Below are 22,793 nucleotides of genomic sequence, written 5' to 3' on the forward strand. Positions count from 1 at the left end.
GAACTATCGTTGAATGTGCAGAAGTGAAACTTTGAGCATTCTCTTCAGGCTGCAGGTAGACCCAATTTATATCGATGATGTTGCTACCAACATTTTGAGGTTAGGACGTGCTCCAGAGAAGTAACATTCCTCTTGAGCAGGATCCCCAAAGCTGACAACTTTTAAGAATTATGAACATCAACTCCCCAAATTTCCCAGGCAGCATGGCTGGCTAAGTTCAGAAGTCTTAAAAAGTCGCCGAATTTGGAGTGCCCTGCTCTTGAGGAGTCAACGTTTGAATATAAATAGGTCTTTTCTTCCCGATTTTCACTGCTGTCTGGCTGAGCCACCGATGTTGGAAGGTGTAATTATTCCACATTTTCACGGCCTGGCAGGTGCATGCCTTGTGCCTGGAGAATAGCACATTGGCGTCCTCACAATTCTCCATCTCCCATTTCTCAAAAGGGTCTTTCCTCACCCAATGTAATGGCTCCGTTCCCGGAACTAGCTCTTTCAATCTTAAGGAAACACAAGGTTGAGTGTGCTTCAAACAAAGACATTGTCTTTCCCTCAGCTGAACAACCAAGAGAACATTCCCCTCAGGGCTCTTGAGAAGAAGCCACTTGGATCCATTGCCAAACTCAGCTAGAATTCCAGTTGCTTTCCCCCAACCCAACCGCCTAGAAAAGTCCCAGGCTCCATAAGAACAGAGGGAAACCACCAACCTATTTTTGTAAGATAATAATAACCATCGCCATTGACAGAATTCGCCATCGGTCAATTGCAAAAGGCAGCTTTGCTTGTAACAGCTTACATCCTGCAGATGACACCTTTAACACCATCAAAGAACGATATCTGCCAATCCCAGGTCCTTGGGAAGGGCTCAAAACGTGGACAAAAATGCCAAATGCCATCTAAGCTTCTGACTGTGATAAGCCATAATAATAATTTATTATTGAAACACTTGAACACTATTGACATTGACAACATGCCCATCAGTCAGTTGCAAAAGGCAGCTTGACTTAGAACAGCTTACATCCTGCGACGATTCCTTTAACGCCATCAGACATCAACATCTGCCTAGCCCAGGTCCTTGGGAAGGACTCAATAGGTGGATCAAGGTGGTTGACTGTACGACCATAATAATAAGTTAGCATTGCAGAGTGATCAGGTGAGTTCCCTTACCTGCTTACTATGTCCTAGTTCAATTTCCATTACTGTATTGATTGACTGGAGAAAAGTACTATGCAAATTAGACTGTTTTTTAGTTGAGAGGGAACGTCAACTGAAATAACACCCTTAAGAAAAGAACTTCTGATAGAAGGTCCATTTGCTACAGTCTTCTGCTACCTGCAAAGATGTTCTTGAGAAGTTCAGAAGCATTCCATTAGTACAGTGGTTCTCAACCTGTGGGTCGGGACCCCATTTGGGGTCGAATGACCATTTCACGGGGGTCGCCAAACCATGCTGTCCGCCATTTTTTCCCCTTTTCCCTAGCTGTCCTACTCCCTCTAATTGGTGGCCACACCCACTTGGGGGTCACCACAACATGGGGAACTGTATTATGGGGTCACGGCATTAGAAAGGTTGAGAATCACTGCATTAGTAGAACTACTACGGCATTCATGTTTGTTTCTCCTAACAAATGAGGCTATGAGTATACATCAGTGACCTTTGTGCTTCAGATAACCCAATGAAGATACACCTAGAGCTTTATTCCTCCAGACCAGGGGTGGGGAACCTTGAGTCTTTTATGACTTGTGGACTTCAACTCAGGAATTCTGGGAGCTGAAGTCCACAAGTCATAAAAGAGCCAAGATTCCCCATCCCTGTTCCAGACCATTATGCCAGAGTTCCTTCTAAGCAAACAGACAGATAGGGCTTGGCTGCAGAAGTCAAATTGTACCTTTCAACTGTCTTGTCCCAACCACCAATGTGGAATTCATTCCTATTATGGGCCTTTGCATTTGACTCCATAGAATGAGGACCCACATTTTTCCTAAACTCATCTTTGTTCTCAGTGAATGAAGCTTCTGTCTTCCCACCTACTTAAATCCCTTAAGGGCCATTTCTTGATTTGAATAAATCTGAGCACTTCCGAAGTTCCAAGGATTTTATTCATGTCCCCATTCAGTCACCTTAAAAATTACAAGAGAAATGCTGTTTTCATTTCCAATGGCCTCTTCTCCATCAGAAGGATTATCATGACAATTACAAGGTCATTTTGGCCAAAGAACAGATGCAACCCACAAAGATTAGGCATGCCCAGTGAAATAATACTGCACTATCCAATCAAGACTGCATCCCAATGTTCAAAAGACAACTAATAGGTCCAGAAAGAGCCGTTTGAGACCCACGAAGCTTAATCCCTGGACTGTACCAATTAACATTCAACATATTCAGCAAACAACAACCCATCACTTTCTCCTTAACTGGTACCACTCTTCAACTAGAAGGAAATGTCTTCTAATATTCAACTGGGACGTGGTTTTCCTCTCAGTTTTATCCCCGATTCCATGCTCCAGACTCTAAGGTGACAGAGGAAAAGAGTAGACTTTCTCCTGTGTCCTTAAAAAATATTACTACCCATCTCCTATTATCTTTTCTGAAGGAAAAACACATCCAGTTCTCTCAACTTCTCCTAGGTCAACTTGGTATGTTTCTTGTCCCCTGATCATCTAGACTTCCTTTCTCTGCACCTATTCTAGGTTCTCTAAATCTTTTGGGGGGGTTCTTTTTTTGGGGGGGCAGGCAGTATCCAAAACTGGACAAAGAATTTGAAAGGATAGGCCCAATGCAGAACAAAGTTAAACAATTGCTTTCCATGGACAATTGTTCTTCTTGTGAACTGAGGGATACCCAGACAATTTAAGGATTTTAACATCAACCTGGACGTTTTGTGGTGCTGTCCATTATCTGGCACCCTCTAAACTTTCTGTGACTGCTGCAAATTTTTGAAAACCACAATTCTAACGCCGTAGGATTGGGAAGGGATGTTTGAATCAATTCTCCACTGTTTTCGCAACTTAATCCAAGTTTCCATCAATTTTGATAGTATCCCTTCTTTCATCTTTGTACAAGTCTTTTAATGTCCATAAAAGTAGACCTGGACCTAAGACTCAAGACCCTGAGGCCAATGGCCCTCAACCATAGTGATCAAAGGTTTACTACCTCTTTCTCCAGTCAAAATTATTTTATTTCCCCCATGCATCACAACAGGATAAGCAAAATGAAAGGGGTAAATAAATACTATTTGCAAACAAAAGTTTTCTTTAAAAAAATACACAGAGAATAGAATACTGTCACATTTTACAGGAAACAGATTTTACATTATGTGTGTGGATTGGTTGACTGGCTGGTTGACTGACTGATGTATACCAATGTTCTTCAACTTCTCCACTTTAAGATATGTGGACTGAAGTTGAAGCCCACACATCTTAAAAGTTGCCAAGTTGGAAAAACACTGTTTGGCACTAATTTGACACTGATTTGGTGTTCGCTGAGTATCTCAAGTGGCCAAGACAATTTATTCAAGTCATTGTCAAAGATGAAGGACGGATTACTGGATGCCCAACAGGGCTTCACAATTCCTTCCAGGTCAAAGCTCACCACTTGCTTTTAATAGACTTTAAATAGCCTGTAAGTAGCATGCTAGGAGCTTTCTGCCAAGACAAAAACAATCCAAGAAAATTTCGAGTTTTATCTCGAGTTAAAAACTCAACCGAGTTGATAGGACATTTTACACTTTCCAGTTGGATGTTTAATCATTTTTACCTTAGATCACATTTAAAATTACTATTTGGTGCAATGTCTGGAAGTCTTCATGGGCTATTTCTGCAATGCTTCATGGGGGGGGGAGGCATAGGGGCCATCGATCCCCAATTATAATATGGGTTATGTAGTCTCGCTAGATGAGATGTTCAAAATGAGTAGCCTACGTTCTAGTGAAGTGAGGCTGGATGTAGCTTGTCAGCACAACCAGGAGAAATGAAAGTTGAGGCACACAGCAAGCAGATTCTCTATCGCAGAGTTAAAGATCTGGAGATTTTACAGTGCCTGAGGAGTTTTGGAGGAACCAAGGACGCATAAACCTGGAATGCTACTCAAAGTGCAAAACAATAAAAATCTAAAATCCCATAAAGTCACTGACAACTAGCTACCTGCTCTCCTCCTCACAACATACAGTGATTTGAATATCTAAGAGACCGGACATCAACACTGAAAAACATCTGCATAAAATGAAGGTGCCTCTCTTTTCCTTCGTAAAGCTACGAAACACCACAGATTGCCTTTCTTTTTTTCTTTTTTTTTTAAGTGCACAAGTTTTAACGTAAAAGACGAGCCAAAGAGGACTTTTAGACAGTGAGAGAGATGAAACTGTTGTATCTCTGGATGTTCCTCTTCAGGATTTCAGAACAAGGGCCAAGGACTCGTTCGAAGCGTGGCCGGTCCAGCTTCACACACTTCAAGGGCCCTCGCGCCACCACAGTAGCTGCCCTGGGCCTGTTCAGCAACAGGGCGATTTCCCCTGGAAATGGGAAGAAAAGATAGCATCGTCATCATCATCATACATCTGGAGAACATGCCTTTGATCTCGGTTATAGCTATTTCCAGATCAGGAACCAAGTCTGCAATTATTCTGCCCTATTTGGCACACCGAACAAGAAACCCAGGCACCAGCGTCGTCTTTAAATATATACTAAGGAAGAAACAAGTGGAATGATTTGAGACTGCAAGAATCGCTTGTCTTGAAGGGATTCGCCTATCTCCTTTGTCCTTTCTGATCCACTAGTCTGATTCTTCTCAGTCATCCATGCTAAGGTCTTCTCCTCCTTTTTTCCTCTGAGGTTTTTCATTGCTTCCTTATTACCACTTTGTCTGATCATGGTCTACCCAAAGGACATCACAGGAGACCAAAGAATGCCTATCTAACATCACCTTGTAGATCAGGGGTCCTCAACCTTGGCAACTTTAAGACTTGTGGACTTCAACTCCCAGAATTCCTCAGCCAGCTTTGCCAAAGTTGGGGACCCCTGCTTTAGATCATGCTTTACCCTTGATATTTAACACTAATATGGAGTTCTGCAGATGGGGTGGATAAAAATTTCCCACAATTCCCAACTGGCATGGTTGTAGGATACATCCATAACCCCCCAACCTCCACAATTACTAGGGAAGAAGGATGAAAGCTCTCTCCCGCCAAGAGGTGATCAGAAGGCCCTTAGATCTGCCCAACCAGTGATACGTGCTAGTCTACGCTTCCAGTAATCACCGATGGTGCATTTGTGAATCCTGTCTGTGAAGAGCGCCACGTACTGAGAGATCCGATTCTTCCATAAATGCCCAAGCTGATCTTTTTCTGGTGTTTCTGAGCCCTTCCATTCCGTGGAGCTTACCAAAATAATCCGATGGCCCCAGGCGCCCAACTTCTACATATTCCTCTTTGTCAGACCTACGCTGAAGGACCGAAGCCGTGCCCTAGAAGAGAAGACCAAAAGGATCAGGCATGTATCCCCGAAACATTATGTTCCTTTGCTTCTATCTGGGGCAGTGGCCATTTCAGACACGCTTTGCAGAAGGTGTTGGGGTTCTCCTGTTAAAGGCCAAGGAATAAGAGTCTTGCTTAAGGCAAACGCCCATCATTACTCCATCTGCTAAGTCAGAGGTCCCCAACCTTCTGGACACCAGGGACCAGTTCCGTGGAGAGAGGTTTTTCCACGGACCGGAGAGTGCGTGGTTTTGTGTGCTGCCTGCATCCCACGGATGGGGCTTTGCTTGTTTGTGCGTATCGGGTTGCTGGCATGCCGTGGCCCAGTCCTGGTCTACAGACGGAGGGTTGGGGACCCCTGTGTTAAATAACACCTGTGGCTACTTCACAGCACAAAGCCCCTCACAGGGAGCACTAAATCAGTGAGGAACAATAAACTTTTTTTTTTTTTTTGCCATGCACCCCTTTCAAGAACAGCTCCAAACCCTCCATAAGATATTGATGGGAAAACCTGGATTCCTACTGCACCCTTAATAGACTTATTTTCATTTACAGGCTACCAACTTCTGAAAGAATTCATCCTGGGGAAATCAGGAGAATCAGAAGCGCAGGAGATCTGATTCTCACCAGGTGGGCCAATCTCCAAAACATAGATACCGGCACACACACACACACACACACACACACACACACACAGACACTCCGTATCTGAAATATTTATTGCCTTGTAAAACACCGCATGTGACTTCAGAAAGGATTGTAAATTCCTAAGCGAGGCATTTCAATTCATCTCGAGTACCCGAAGTATGGCATCAGGTTCTCGTATTATGACTACTCACAGAAACAGTTCCCTCCCCACCCTGTGCCATCACCCTGCTGAACACCTCGTTCCCACAGCACTGTCTTGGGCCTAAAGATATTTACCCATGTAGTAGGCTGCGTTGCTATTATCCGTGTCATCTTTCTCATTTCTCATCTTTCCTTCTCTCTTCTCCTATTGATATCTTATGATTTATCACTTGCTGTTTGTGCTTTATGATTAATGTTTGTAACTAGGATCTATGATGTATGACCTTTCACTATGTTGTTTGTATGTACACGGAGAGCTTCTGCACCAGAGACAAATTCCTTGTGTGTCCAATCACACTTGGCCAATAAAGAATTCTCTTTTTTCTCTTCTCTTCTCTTTTCTCTTCTCTTCTCTCTTCTCCTCTCCTTTTTTCTCTTCTCTTCTCCTCTCCTCTCCTCCCCTATTCTATTCTATTCTATTCTATTCCATCCCCATCATTCTCTTTTCTCTTCTCTTCTCTTCTCTTCTCTTCTCTCTTCTCTTTTCTCTTCTGTACCACTCCACTCCATTCCATTCCCATTATTCTATTCTATTCTATTCTGTTCCATCCCCATCATTCTCTTCTCTTCTCTTCTCCTCTTCTCTTTTCTCTTCTCTACCACTCCACTCCATTCCATTCCATTCCATTCCCATTATTCTATTCTATTCTATTCCATCCCCATCATTCTCTTCTCTTCTTCTCTTCTCTTTTCTATACCACTTCACTCCACTCCATTCCATTCCATTCCCATTATTCTATTCTATTCTATTCTATTCTATTCTATTCTATTCTATTCTATTCTATTCTATTGACAATATTCTTATTTGCACCTGGTATCATGACTGTACCGGATATTGTGAGATTGCTGTCTGGTTGTGAAAGTGAGACCTTGAAAGTTAGGGCACAGAAAGATTCTGAATCCCGAATGGTGGCTAAGGCAGATTGTTTTTTCTAGGTCAGCTCCTATCGTTCTCACCACCCGGAGTTCAGATTAACTCAGTCCAGAAGTGGAAATAATAACAGTTCCCGAAGAACTGTTTTTAGAAATTCCTGGGATCAGAGAAGATTTATTACTTTGACTACCAAATGCTTATTCGCCTGAAGAGTGATTCTCCCCCCCTCTGGCCCAGGAGCTGTTGTGAGGTCAAATCTCCTTCTGAAATTTGTAAGACATCAGGAATCTGAATAATGTAAATTCAACATCTCTCAAGAGCAGGCTGCTCGCTAGCCTTCGGTCTCAAGAAAGCAATTCCGAAGCCTGAAGTCAACTGAAATATCCCATGAATGTTTTAATTCAGTGAGGGAGGAACGGGAAATCAGTAGCTTTTCAGAAAACGTCAGTCAATCTGGTTAGCAATGAAGGATGCTGAGATTTGTAGCTGAGTGACAATAGGCTCTCTACTCTTATAAACTCTTTTTTACAGGGATATAACGAGTAGATTTGGATATGACTGCATATTCATGCTATTCGTTTCTCCTTTCATCTAGCTAAGACGTTAATCCTGGGAGGTTACAAGAGATTCCTCCAGGAGTTCAAGGGAATATAATCTTTCCTGAGGTTTGTTTTTTTTTTCCCCCATACAACCCTGTGAAGTAGTTTAGGCTGAGCCAGGAGTTCGATCCAATGTCCAAGAAGGTTCAATGTGGCTGAAGGTGGACCTGGACCTGCATTTCCCAAGGTCATCCAAGGGGTTTCTGTAGGACTTAGGGTGGACTTGGACTATATCTCCCAAGGTCATCCAAGGAGCTTCTGTAGGACTTAGGGTGGACTTGGACCTGCATCTCCCAAGGTCATCCAAGGAGCTTTATGTGGTTAAGGGTGGACTTGAACCTGTATTTCCCCGGTTTTGGTCTAATGCCTTCACCACCAAACCAATAGCTCTCTATTACTGAACAACTGACTAAATATACTATGGAAAATAAGTCTTTTTTTAATGCCCAACTCTCTCTTAGCTTGAGCCAAGCAGAAGCAAATTTCTAGTCACATCAAATCCAATGGAAATTGCTGCTGGCTGCAGCAGTTGGACCGAATTCGAGAAGAGCAAAAAAAAAAAAAAAAAACCCCAAAAACATTCAGCTTGCAAATGTTCAATCCTTTCGTTCACATGCTGGATAATTTACCAGAAATGAACGACAGCGACATTATGCCTCAGAGTCACCATTAGCTTGAATCATACCAGTGGCTGAAGCTCAAGCCATCAAAATTACAAGTTTGGGAACCACGACACCCTAATCACTCCAGCAGATGCTCTAGGACTCAACCCAACCTCAAGGTGATGTTTTGAAAACCCTTTAAAAATGTTTTTTTTTTAAAAAAAGACAGAGCAGCTGGTTTTCATTTAAACTCTACACCGGCCTACTTTGGAGCCCGTTCAGTTCAGTTTTGCCAGTCTTTGCTTGCAAACACACTCCTGCTTTTTGGCCTGCAATATTCATTACTCCGTTGAATAGAGCTCGCCTGAATGGGCCTCAGGATTTGTGTTTCAAAATTAAGCCCTTTCTTGGAGCAATGTCCAGCAACCAATTCATGCTATTCTTGGTTCCTGAAAATTAATTGGACAATAATGGGATGAAAGAAACCTGGTTCGGTTTGGAGAGACACCAGCTTCCAGCAACAGGAAGGATGGGTGAGTTCTTCACTAAACTATAAATTATGTGGCTCTGAAGAACCACACGTTTCTTCCTAAAATACCAGCCAGATCTTGAAAAGTCAAGAACTCTAAAGTTTATTTCTTCCAGCGGCTCCCTTATAAGCCCACACTAGCTCATCTTGACTCTGTAGCAAAATAGAATTCAAGAGGAGTGACTGAGCAATTGCCGCATTTAATGCAATCCAGCACATGGCTTGGGGAAGCCAACGACAAGGGTAGAGAAACTGCATCCTGCATCCAGTGGTGGTCATCACATTATTAAAAAAGATGTTGAGACTTTGGAAAAAGTGCAGAGAAGAACAACAAAGATGATTAGGGGGCTGGAGGCTAAAACATACAAAGAACAGTTGCAGGCATTGGGTACGTCTAGTCTACTGAAAAGAAGGACCAGGAATGACATGATAGCAATCTTCCAATATTTGAGGGGCTGCCACAAAGAAGAGGGAGGGGGCACCTATTCTTCAAAGCATCAGAGGGCAGGACAAGAAGAGATGAAAATTAATCAAGGAGAAAACCAACTTAGAATTAAGGAGAAATTTCCCGAGAATGAGAACATTCAACCGATGGGACAGATTGCCTTCAGAAGTTTTGGTTGCTCCATCGTTCTTGGATTTTAAGAAAAAATTGGACAGCCCCTTGTTTGGAACAGTATAGGGGCTCCTGCTTGAGCAGAGGTTGGGCTAAAAAACAAGAAGTCTCTTCCAACTCTCTGTTATTCAGTTGCCCAAAAAAGAAGCCACCTTTTTGACCAGATTTGGTCAGGTAATCTCCCCTCAACCCTAGAAGAACTTCTGACTCAGCTGACTTGCTGGATGAACCAACAGGAAGAAGGAGCAGAAGGTAGTTGGTGAAGCCTATCTGCACCTCGCCCCATTCTTGCTTAGCCAGGAGGTGAGTCTGGCCCACTCCTCTTTTGTATCCTCTCCAACCTTTGTTAGGAGGACTTCTTGTGAAAAGGCCTCGTCCCTCGGGAGGAAGGAGAACAAAGCAATTGAGCTGGCTCACGGGCTCTTTTGGGGGAGGCACAGAAATAGCCACCAGAAAAGGGAAGAAAAAGGAGAAATGCCTCTCAGGATGACAATACATCAAGACTGGAGTGCAGGAAAAACAGCTCAGCCACAGAGCGTTTCCGAAAGGTCCATGAAAGGGTAGGACTGCAGTGGGCAGGCGCAGCTCCACTCCATGGGCTATTAATCACCAGGAAATGCCTTTTCCTTGATCCTTTCCCCCCCCCCCCTACAAATCAAGGAAGGGGAAGGGAAACGGCCGGCTACTGTAATGGGGCTGAGTGGACAACTCGCTAGGGCCAACTCACCATGGTCAACTAGCCGCAGCCAACTCCCCATGGCCAATCCCCATGCAGGAGAACTCAATGGGGCCAGCTCGCTGTTAGGCAACTCAACAATTCCATCGAATGATTTAAAATAATTTTAAAAATATATTTTAATCGTTGTCCTTTGCATTCTGTTTTGTCCCTCTTTTGGCCTCCTTTCTTTTAAAGATTCCATTCCACCATTTCTTTGATACTGGTGTCATTCTTGTCCCATGGCAAATTGTCCCACAGCCAATTGGACATGGCGAATTGGCCTGTGTCAGGTTGTCCCAAACCCATTTCCCACCCAGTAAGGAAACCAAATGACAAATATCTCCTTTTGGGGGGGGGAGGGAAGTTGCAGCAACATTCATTCCACTGAAGGTCTTTAAGGGAAGAGAAAGAGACCCCCTCCCCTCTTCCCTCCTCAACTGATCTCAACTTCCACAACTCAACCTCAACTTCCCACTGATTTCTCAAACCGGTTTTTTGGAGGGGATAAACCCTGGACCCAAAAGAGAGGAAGAAAAAGTCCCCTTCAGAGAGAAACCTTCTTGGAATAAAACCTCACAGCGGCCTCCAAACCAGAGCTGGGAAATAAATGAATGGGGTTCACTGCATCGCTACGCTCTGTCCACCCTGCCGATCAAGAGCTGGAAGGTATTTTGAGTGACCAAGTCCCCAAACAACAATCTTACAATATGCCCTGATACAGATTTTTTCCAAGCCAATCCCGTGGCCCCGTGCCAGGAAAAGCTCCCTGTCCCTCCTTCCTACATGCCAGCAAACAAAGGCCATAAAATCGGGGAGGAGGGGAGTGAGGGCCAAGGGATGGCAGGCTGGAAATGTTGCATTTTAAAGATGTTTGGCCGAGACAAAGCGCCCCATTCTCTGGATTTTCTCTGAAGCCAGGAAATGTCCACTGAGTCAACACTGAGAAAGAAGGGGGGGGGGAGAGAAAAAAGTTGCCCGCAAGAATAGAGTATTCATCATCGCCTCTTCAGATTTGGAACTGACCTTCACAGTTAGCGTGTTCAGAGTGCAGACGCTGCAAGAGAGCTGCCAGCCTCTCCCCCACGACAAAGGGAACAAGGCTGAATGTGAAGGATTGGAAGGCTTTCTTTTAACCCTATTAAAAGTAGCTCAGCTCCATCCTCCTTCCATGCGACATGGAGAAAAATCACACACTGAAAGGCCATAAAGTTGCAATAAAGTTCCAACTGTGGTCGAGGACACAGGGCACGGATGAGAAAAATCCCCATAAGTCTTTGGGCGCAAGGGCCTGGCTGTGGATCAGCAATGGGGTCATCAGCCGCAACTGGCCAAGGTTTGGCTGGATTAGGCACAAGAAATGCCTGATATTTCTGACACGGTGGAATAAGCCAGTTGGACGGAATTCACGGCAACATTCCAATCTACGATGGCTAGACTGAAGAAGAGACCCTTTGCCCTTTAAGAAGGGATAAAGAAAAATCTATCTAAGAAGTTTGGGGGAGAGGAGAGGGATGGCATTGCTTTGAAACAGGATGGAGAACTTCCAAGAACATCTGGAGATCATCATTTGGAGCAGATTGGAAGCAAGAGAGAAAAGGGATGGCTTCAATCATTTCAATGGGCCCTGCCCATTGCTGGATGACCACCACCCTCTTGAGCCTTTGACCTCTGCAAATGACTCTTCCAACTTACTTGAAATGCTTTCCTTCAGAGAAACAAGTGAGAAAACTGGAGTAAGAAATTGGAGTAAGAAATGAATCCTCTAAACCAGCAGCATAAGATATGGAATCGGGTGTTATGTTTCAACAAGGAGCAAGTTGGAGACATATTATCCCCAGTCAAGGTCTCTTTAGAGCAGGGGTCTTCAAACTTGGCCTTTTTATGACTTGTGGACTTCAACTCCCAGAATTCGTCAGCCAGGCACACAAGTCATAAAAGGGCCAAGTTTGAAGACCCCTGCCTTAAAGGATCTGTGGAATAGGAACTATCCAAAGCAGGGGTCTTCAAACTTGGCTTGGGCGTGCTGGCTGAGGAATTCTGGGAGTTGAAGTCCACAAGTCATAAAAGGGCCAAATTTGAAGACCCCTGATCCAAAGGAACTGGCTGGAGAATTCTGGGAGTTGAAGTCCCACAGGTCTTAAAGTTGCCAAAGTTGGACACTTCTGGTTTAGACTCTCGTTCCTTACTTTATTTTCTCTTCTGGGAACTTAATGGTTCCCTCAACGTCTCTTCCTGGGGCTTCATGGATCACCTGGACCGTCCTTCCATACAAATGAAGAACACCCTGGTTTATCCACATGAAACCGGGCGAGGGACAGGATTGTAGGGAATGTACCAGGACGGGCCAAAGGGGTTATCAAAATAACCCAGAATAACTGTCTGGGGAGACCCTGGGAAGAAACCTAAACCAAACATCTCACATCACCTCTGGAAAAAAAAGGGGGGAGGGGGTGTTGATCCAGGCCTTCTCAAAAGTCAAATCGAAGGACACAACAGGAAATCATTACTAGGGACAAGTGCTAGAAACCAGGGGAAACAGAGGCCAGTTGATATATCTGATCTAAGGAGGCCTTTGTTGACTTAGGATGTAAGGATCACTTGAAAGGCTGTTGTGTTCCTGAGAGGTTGGGGGGGAGGCCCTCCTCTTCCGAAAAAGGTGGCCTCAAACAAGTTTTCTGCCTGGTGCTTACAGCTCCTTGGAAATCGTGTTCATCTTTCCTGTTTAATCATTAATCCCGCTTTATTTCTTCAAGAGATTTATCCTCAAACAGAGTACAGGGAGGTGGGCTCTGACTTGGCTGGTCTCCCCAGACAATGTTTGTTTGAGATTTACAGATTGACTTGGTGCACTACATGTGCCCAGGCTGGGGTTAAATGTTAAGAGGACCATGAACGATAAAGTCCTTCCTTCCTTCCTTCCTTCCTTCCTTCCTTCCTTCCTTCCTTCCTCCCTCCCTCCCTCCCTCCCTCCATCTTCTTTCTTTTTTCTTTTCTTTTTTCTTTCCCTTCTTTCCCCTTCCTTTCCTTCACTCCATCCCTCTACCTTTTTTCTTCTGTTCCCTTCCTCAATCCTCCTTTCCTCCCTTCCTTCCCTCTATCTTTTCTTTCTTTCTTTTCTTTCCCTTCTCTTTCCCCTTCCTTCTTTCCTTCACTCCATCCCTCTACCTTTTTTCTTCTCTTCCCTTCCTCAATCCTCCCTCCCTCCCCTCCTTCCTCCCTCCCTCCCTGCCTCCCTTCCTTCTTCATATTACCATCTGAAACAGGATATAATTACCCATACACACCCAGCACCACATACATTTTTACAAACCCAATTGACCTCATACTACACTACAAGAAAAACCCCAATTTATAATCTGCATTACTCAAGAGAGCTATCCCAAATTATACAGTTATAAACTGCACAGATATCACTTTTGAAAATCTGCGAACAAAAAAAAAATATATCTGGTGATGTGCAAAGCATGTATAATTTCCTTCCCCCTCCCCCCCCCCGGAAAAACTTTGGATTAATCCTCTTATCTGTTTTAAATCTTGGCTAAGGGTGAGCGTATGCCCAGGAATGACAGGTTTGGGAATTAAAGTTCAGCTCGTTTAATTTAATTTAAATTTAAATTCAATGGAAACTGATTAAATATGAGGGCAATTACTCTTAACTCCCCATGTATTAAATCGTTTTGTCCTCCTGCAGCATTACGAGATGGCAATTCTGGGAGAGCATTTGAAGGTCGCACTTAAGCTGGAGGAGACACATGTAACCTGGAACCTAAGGCAATGCACCCCAAGTTTAAAGGGAGAAAGTCCCCTTTAGGGACTTCCTTAGGAGATCTGCATGCATAGATAATTCAAAAAAGATAGAAGAGCTCAAACAACATGTGGAAATGTTTTTTTCAAATTCAGAATAAAGCTGGAAGGGACCTTGGAGGTCTTCTAGTCCAGCCCCTGCTCAAGCAGGAGACCCTGTACAATTTCAGACTCAACCCCCTACTCAAGCAGGAGACCCTATACCATTTCAGACAAGTGGCTGTCCAGTCTCTTCTTAAAAACCTCCAGTGATGAAGCACCCACAACATCTGGAGGACAAATTGCTCCACTAATTAATTGTTCCCACTGTCAGGAAATTCCTCCTTAGTTCTAGGTTGCTTCTCTCCTTGCTTAGTCTCCATCCGTTGCTTCTTGTCCTGCCTTCAGGTGCTTTGGAGAATAGGTGGTCCCTCTCTCTTCTTTGTGGCATCCCCTCAAATATTGGAAGACGGCTAGCATGTCACCCTTGGTCCTTCTTTTCTCTAGATAGCCATATCGAAACCACTGAAATAATTTGACACCGTTCTCTCCCTTTCCTTTTTAATTGCCCGCATCCTGCCCCCCCCCCTCTGCAATCTGCAAGTTATCGCTGTGTTGGAATGGCTTCCCATCAACGTCGTGGCAGCAAGCCCAAGTGCTAATCCAGCATGGCGAAGTTCTCGACGTGTAACCGATATTGCCAGTTAGAAAGGAGGGCAGGGAAGGCGCGAGATGCTCTCTCTGCACATTCTGGAGAGCGTTTCCATGCAAACATGTCCAGCCATAAATGGGACTCGCTGTTAACTGTAGCCAAAGGATCGGACACAGAGGAAGAATGGGAGCAGGAGAAGGCCAGACGGCTGAGCGCAGCTGTGAGCTTGGATTCATTCTCAACATCTCAATCAGGAGAGCTTCTTCCAAAGCCGTTGCTTGCTAAAGTCAACCTTGGGAAAACGTCCAAGTTGGTCTTTCAAAGACGAAGTTCTCATGCTGGGCAGCTTCCCTCAGCAGAGAATGGAAGAACATAGGGCTAGAAGGGACCTTGGAGGTCATCTAGTCCAACCCCCTGCTCAGGCAAAATTCTATAGTATTTCAGACAAATGGCTGTCCAGTCTCTTCTTAAAAACTTCCAGTGTTTGGAGCATTCACCGCTTCTGGAGGCAGGCTGTTCCACTGATTAATTGTTCTGACTGTCAGGAAATTCCTCCTTAGTTCCAGGTTGCTTCTCTTCTTGATTAGTTTCCATCCGTTGCTTCTTATCCTGCCTTCTGGTGCTTTGGAGAATAGATTGGCTGCCTCTTCTTTGGGACAGCCCCTGAGATATTGGAACACGGCTATCATGTCCCCCCCCCTCGTCTTTCTCTTCATTAAACTAGACATGCCCAATTCCAGCAACCGTTCCTTATATGTTTTAGCCTCCACTGAGATCCACTGAAGACCTCAGTGGCCCTCCAAACCTTGTTTGCTACCAGGCCTTTTTTTTTTTTTACAACTCAGAAGGGAAAAAAAACACAATTCAATACAGAGGGAGTAACCATATGTATCGCATTCAGTTAACCATCTTTAGGGTAGCTGGCGGGAAATGAGGAGAGGGACGGATGACCTTAAGACAGAAGCTTAGAAGTTCCTCCAACTGGGTTGGGACTGATTGAGCTTCTTTCTAATCCCCCACTTCCCTCCTGGCCTTTTGTCTTCTTTCTTTCCAGCTTTTGTTCCATGATATAAACTCAAGGTGCTTTGCAAAAGTTCAAAACAAAGCCAGCCTCCAACTCAGTGGCTAAAGCTTAAAAAACACGAAAAAGAAAAAGAAAGAAAGAAGTCCTTGCATTAATTCTTGGCATCTCCAGTTATCAAGGATCTCACAGAGGAAGGTGATGGAAAGGCTGCTTTGGCGTCTAGACACGGCCCAGAGGCTGTCCCAAGCAGCAGAGGCGAGAAGCAGCAGCAAGGAGTGGGGAGGGGAGACGAACCCAGCCACATGGTTTTTCTTGTACCTCTTAGCTCTTCTTCTTTTTTTTTTTTATAAGGAAAGGTAGTATAGATAAGGCTCCCTTCTATGGTTTTGCTTCCAGCAGCAATGCTCTGAAGTCAGTTGGACTTCTTTCTTTCTTTCTTTCTTTCTTTCTTTCTCTCTTTCTTTCTTTCTTTCTTTCTTTCTTTCTTTTTCTTTCTTTTTTTCTTTTTCTTTCTTTCTTTTTCTTTCTTTCCTTATTCCCATTTTTAGTAAGTCCATCCTAGTTTACGAGTATTTTACTTTAACAGAATAACAGAGTTGGAAGGGACCTAGTCCAACACCCTGCTCAAGCAGAAGGCCCTAGACCAGGGGTGTCAAACTGCCAGCCCACAGACCGGACACATCACGTGGAAGCCAGGCCCACCCCATTGCCGGCAATGGCAAAACCAGCCCGATACATTGCACGACGTCACGTGACGTCGCAAGTTTGACATGTCTGCTGTAGACCATTTGAGACAAGTGTCTGTCCAGTCTCTTTTTAAAAGCTTCCTGTGTTGGAGCATTCACCGCTTCTGGAGGCAGGTTGTTCCACTGGTTAATTGTTCTCACTGTTAGGAAATTTCTCCTTAGTTCTAGGTTGCTTTTCTCCTTGATGAGTTTCCATCCGTTGCTTCTTGTCCTGCCTTCAGGTGCTTTGGAGACTAGCTTGACTCCCTCTTCTTTGGGGCAGCCCCTCAAATACTGGAACGCTGAACAGAATAACAGGCTTGCAAGGGAACTTGGAGGTCTTCCAGTCCAACCCCCTGCTCAAGCAGGAGACCCTGGGCCATTTTAGACAAATGGTCTAAACTAGGGGTCTTCAAACTAGGCCCTTTTATGACTTGTGGGCTTCAGCTCCCAGAATTCCTGAGCCAGCATGGCTGGCTCAAGAATTCTGGAAGTTGAAGTCCACAAATCATAAAAGGGCCAAGTTTGAAGACCCCTGGTCTAAACATTTGACAAATACTTCTTGGAGGCTGGATTGGAAAAATAGAGAAATCTCAGCCTGCCTCTTTAAAACAAGTGCCTTCTCTCTCTCTCTCTCTCTCTCTCTCTCTCTCTCTCTCTCTCTCTCTCTCTCTCTCTCTCTCACACACACACACACACACACACACACACACACACACACACACCACAAAATTTGAAGAAACCCAAAAGGCAAAGCTCCCCCAAGCCCGCAGCACAGTTTATGATATGGCTACACATTTGTTATTGTGGAACGGCGCATCTGCCGAGCGTCGCCCTGCCAAATCGTAATTCTTCATGGCAACAGTCCCTGCGCAGAGCTTAAGGCCCTAAGCCCCAGTGCCAGGAATCTCAAACGGGATAAATCCGTGACCTCGAAAATCCACCAGATGCATTCCACATCTGCCCAGTCTGGGAAAACCTGGAGCTGAGGGAAAAGCAGGGTGGGAAAGGGGATCTCGGATATGTGTGAAGGCAGAGAAAGATGACAGGGGCTTGCGGGGGGGGGGGGCGGAGAGAAGAAAATAAAAAATCAACTCCCATCCCCAGCTTTCTTCAAACCAAGCAAACCCCGGGATGGTCTTTTAGGAATGGGCGCCGTTCAAACCATTTCTGTTTGCAGCTAGTCCTCCAGTTACGACCACAATGGACCTCAACTCAAGGTCGCAAAAGGGGATCACGTGATCCCAGGGACGCTGCAACGGCCTTAAGTGTGAACCAGTGACCAAGCAGCACCTGAGCACAGGGAATGCTACACAGGCCGTGAGTGTGAAAAACAGGTCAGCGCAGTGCCGTTGTAACATGGAACGGTCACTAAACGAACAGTCGTGAGTTGAAGACTATCTGTACTGTGATTTAGGGTCAGGGGGTCTCCCAACATGGGGACTTTTATGACTTGTGGACTTCAACTCCCAGAAGTCCCCAGCCAGCCTGGGTCTCCAGTCATAACTGCAGACGCCTCTTGAATGAGAAGCTAGAGGTTTTCAAAGGAAAAAAAAAAAAACACATACAAGAAAGTCCAGCTGCATTTTGAAAAAGCATCTTTTTGGGGTGATTTAACAGGCAGACTCCGTGCCTGATCTGTTCAGATGGACCCAAAGCGCAATTTCGGACAAGCGCAACGCTTTGTCCATACAACCCGAGAAAACAAAAATATTGGAGGGAGGCTGGGGGCAACATTGCAGCTGTCTATTTTTGCACCCCTTCGTTGCAAAAGGACTTCGGCCTCTTTTGCGCTGGTGCCACCAAAGGGCCGAACTACGACGGTACAAGTGGGCCCAACAGAATGCAACGGGCTTAAGAGGCTCCAGGGAAGACTATTTTAGCACAGAGGCCATTAACAGCTGGATCCTCTTTGCAGCTTCATTCTTTGCTCTGCCCTGCCTGGCTTCTTACATTACTTCCCTGTATGGCAGGTCCAATACAACTCTCAGGAAGCAAGCAGGCTGGTGAATATACTATTTTATGGGAAACAAGTAGACTCCCTGGTGTTTTAGCCCAGAACACTAAATTCTCTTGGCATGTTATGGTTGTAAATCATCCTGAAACGAGCCTTTAAGCTGTAGCCCCAAACCGAGAAGAAAACCAGAAATAACACAAAAAGAAAAAAATGGACTACGGTTTGTCAACAAGCATCTCCTTCCTTGGAAACTTAAAATGAGGCTATCAATCATTCGTCTTCTCTTCAGGCAGCCCTGGGAATTTTAGAGTGACAGGGAGTGAGGTTAAGTGTCCCTCCTGGAGATTTCTCCATGGCTGGAGAAATTACAAGTCCCGGGATTCTTTGCGGGACGAAGCTGTTCAACCAGAGGCACAAAACCCATCCTGCTTTCTAGAGTCTCTACGCATTATGGAACGCATAATATAATAAAAAGCAAAAACCTTGAGTCAAGAGCAGGGGTCTTCAAACTTGGCCCTTTTATGACTTGTGGACTTCAACTCTCAGAATTCCTCAGCCAGGCAGGCTAGCTGAGGAATTCTGGGAGTTGAAGTCCACAAGTCATAAAAGGGCCAAGCTTGAAGACCCCAGGTCAAGAGGAAGAGAGAAAGAACACAGAGGGGAACACAGGTGAGTGAAGAAGAGAGAGAGATTGAGAGGAGAGAGAGAGACAGAGAGACAGAGAGGGTGAGAGATGATGGATAAATGGATAGATAGATAAAAATATAGAGAGATAGATTGATAGATGAGATTATTTAACATAATAGATGATAACAGATGGATATAGATTATTTAATAGATAATAGCTAACTAGATATTGCTAGCTAGCTAGAGCAGTGGTTCTCAACCTGTGGGTCGGGACCCCATTTGGGGTTGAACGATCATTTCACGGGGGTCACCAAACAAGGCTGTCCGCCATTTTTTCCCCCTTTTCTTTGGCCACGCCCCTGGCACCCGGTGATGTATAAGTGGTTGGGGGTCACCACAACATGGGGAACTGTATTATGGGGTCGCGGCATTAGAAAGGTTGAGAACCACTGAGCTAGAGGATAGACAGAGAGAGAGAGAGAGAGAGAGAGAGAGAGAGAGAGAGAGAGAGAGAGAGAGATGATGGATGGACAGATAGACAGGCAGGCAGACAGAGAAGTTAGAGAGAGAGAGGGAGGGAAGAGCAGACAGAGAGAGGAGGGACTGTCAGTACCAATGGTGACTGAGGGAGAGGGTATCCATGGGTGTCTTATCCTTCTAAGGTTTGCAATCATAACTGGTAACCGATAGTAGTTAGCATTCTGGCTATGGCTACATTGAGAAGAAGGCCATGTCGTTTGAGGGCATAGAGATTGGGAAAGAGATTGGCATGAGAGCCACAGGCTTTACCTCTGTGATGATGAAAAAATCGTCCCCTGGCTCCCCCTGGACCACAATTTTCTCTCCATCCTCAAACTGGACCGGCTCTAGTGCATCGGCCACCGTCAGACGCTCCCATTTGTCCAGAGATCCTAAGGGATGAAAGGGCAACTGGATGATACTCCCTACCGCCGTTCCACCATACTACAATCCTAGAACAAACCATAACCAGGTGGGTTTTTTCCTCCTTTTTAAGACTTAAAGCTCCACTGGGACCCTTGTGCTTATGGTGGACCTCTCCCACCACCACCTATCCCCAGGTTTTATTGTCTGGTTTTGCCCAGGCTGAATCCCAGCGAAGGAAACCATCCAGCTCCCTGGAGGGAAAAAATTTACGCACCCAAAATGGACACCTTGCTCAAAAATTCTTCATACATTTTCCGTTTTCTCAACGTGTTGCCCTGTGGAGAAAGAGAAGGGGAGAAAAAGAGGAGGGCGGGAGAGAAGAATTAACGCTTGCCCACATCGCTGTCAACCTCAGAGGAGACCTCAAGGGTTAAGAGGCAAAGTGAGAAAATATGCCAAGGAAACAGTAATCCCCATCTCTTCGGCCCACTGAGTTCCCACCAAACGCGAACTTCGCCCTTCATAAATTGGATCGGGTTCTTTTAAGTTGGTGGAATTTAATGTTGGCGGATGGGACACAATGTCCGGGCGGTGGGGAGACCCACACCCTTCCTTTCCCTTCCCTGAAGCTTCAAAACAGAGAAAAACTCAACTATGTATGATCCACATCCTGATGAGCTAATTAGTGTGAAGAATTGATTCGAGCCCGCGATTGCACATCTAAAAGGACCTGGAGTTAAGCAGATAATCGGACGCTTCCCAGCTTTCTCCTTGCCAGTTTAGGAAGACAAAAAGAAGTCTTTCTCCCCCCCCCCAATCCCAATTTGGATGGTTTAAGCCTTAAACAAACAGGAATGTTTGCTTATAAAGGGAGGAAAAAGGGCCCATATTCTCCTCCTCAGAGGGGCTAGTGCAATTCCAGCAGGGGAAGAAGACTAAGACTGACCAGAGGAGAGAAAGCAAAGGCATTATTTGACACATGTGTTAGTTTTGGTCACCACATTCCAGCAAAGAGTGCAGAGAAGAGCAACCAGGATGTTTAAAAGCCTGGAGATTAAAACATATGAAGAATGGTTGCAGGATTTGGCTTGTCTAGAGGAAAGAAGGACTAGGGGGACACATGATAGCAATATTCCAGTATTTGTGGGGCTGCCACAAAGAAGAGGGGGGGTCAATCTATTTTCCAAAGCACCAGAAGGCAAGACGAGAAACCATGGATGGAAACTAACCAAGGGGAGAAGCAACCTGGAATTAAGGAGGAACTTCCTAACAGTGAGAACAATTAACCAGTGGAACAGTCTGCCTTCAGAAATTGTGGGTGCTCCATCACTGAAGGTTTTTAAGGAGAGACTGGACAGCTATTTGTCTGGAATGGTATAAGGTCCGCTACTTGAGCAGTGGGCTGGATTAGAAGACCCCCAAGATCCTTTCCAGATTCTATTCTATTCTATTCTATTCTATTCTATTCCATTCCATTCTACAATCTGTCTATTCTATTCTATTCTATTCTATTCTATTCTATTCTATTCTATTCTATTCTATTCTATTCCATATTCTATTCCATTCCATATTCTATTCTAATTCTATTCTATTCTATTCTACTCTACTCTACTCTACTCTACTCTACTCTACTCTACTCTACTCTACTCTAATTCTATTCTATATTCTATATTCTACTCTACTCTATTCTACTCTATTTTTTCCGGCCTCGTCCAGATTTGCTTGGACAGTTGCCCCCAGTATTCCCTACCAGCATGGCTGGAGATTCTGGAAGCTGGGGGGGAGGAGGGGGGGCAACCTTCCTTTCCTAAAGTCTTTCTTGAAGACCATTGCTGGTCCAATCCAGGTGGTTTTTCCCAAAATGCAAGGCAAACTTTGACACTGTGTGTGTGTGTGTGGGGGGGGAATTTCCAGAGCCTTGGAAAGACCAGACAGCTCAACGCAAGACCAAGGAGGGAAAACTGGACAGCGTCCCACACCAATCCGGGCTGGGAAGTAACAAGTGGCCAGCAGATACTGACAGCTGGAGAAAGAAAGGCAGGTGTCTTCTCCCACGCCAATGGGCTGCATCGGGGTGGAGCAACCCATCCGGAGGTGGCATCCTGCCTTCCAGCCAAGTGTGGGTTGCAGAAAAATTTTAAGAAGCAATAATCACGGAGCAGGAGGACTCTCCAACCCACAGAGGTAATTAAAACCAGACTTAGGTTAGGAGGGAGGGGCGCAGGGCAAAAAGGACCAGGATATCAAATGAAACGCCCGCTCTCTGGGCTTCTCAGAACTGCAAGGCTCCCTCGCTCTTCCCATTGCTCTCCGTTGCTGTTTAAGCAAGACAGAATCACCAGATCGGTGTAGCCAATGGCCAAATGACCTCTAAGAAACTCCAAGTTCTCTTTCCTTTTTTCTTTTTAACCAGCTGTTCAAAACGAGAATAAGAGTGATCCCTCGGGTTGGAGCGATGATGCAGTACGAAAGGGGGGGAAAAAGTCATGCCAAGGGTAAATAATAGCCTGATGGAGTGGAGGGATTGATCCCTTTCCAAAAGCTGTTATATATTACCGTCTCTGATCCCAAGACAACTCCATTAAATCACAGGCTAAGGTTTGCTCGGGGCCATCCCGTTCCAGATTGTGCATGTGTCTCAGATGGAAACTGTACACGGAAAGGAACACGTTTCGTCCCCTCTGGGTCACCGACACCACCTGAAATCAATCCTAAAGGGGCTGCAGGTGATGGATCATAATCTTGGAGATGCAGAGTTAAATGTTCTGGATGGTCAAGAGCAGGGCTCTTCAAACTTGGCCCTTTTATGACTTGTGGACTTCACCTCCTAGCATTCCTCAGCCAGCATGCCTGGCTTGGGAATTTTGGGAGTTGAAGTCCACAAGC

At 45.0% G+C, this 22,793-nt stretch overlaps 1 protein-coding gene across 3 annotated transcripts in view; it reads right to left on the bottom strand.

Annotated features, from left to right (window-relative positions):
- Positions 1-2,886: 2,886 nt before the first annotated feature.
- PRKAR1B (protein kinase cAMP-dependent type I regulatory subunit beta) overlaps positions 2,887-22,793 on the bottom strand; it is a 57,486-nt gene continuing 37,579 nt past the window's right edge. For all 3 annotated transcript variants that reach the window (XM_039360750.1, XM_039360749.1, XM_039360751.1), the window contains 4 exons: positions 20,182-20,242; positions 19,812-19,933; positions 5,376-5,457; positions 2,887-4,507 (listed from right to left, as the gene is read on the bottom strand). In XM_039360750.1, coding sequence (XP_039216684.1) covers positions 4,335-4,507; positions 5,376-5,457; positions 19,812-19,933; positions 20,182-20,242 — 438 coding nt within the window. In that variant the 3' untranslated portion in view covers positions 2,887-4,334. The remainder of the gene's footprint in view (positions 4,508-5,375; positions 5,458-19,811; positions 19,934-20,181; positions 20,243-22,793) is intronic.

This window comes from Crotalus tigris, unplaced genomic scaffold, assembly GCF_016545835.1.
Source record: "Crotalus tigris isolate CLP2741 ecotype Arizona unplaced genomic scaffold, ASM1654583v1 scf7180000019173.45859301935:6455823, whole genome shotgun sequence".
Lineage (NCBI taxonomy): Eukaryota > Metazoa > Chordata > Lepidosauria > Squamata > Viperidae > Crotalus > Crotalus tigris.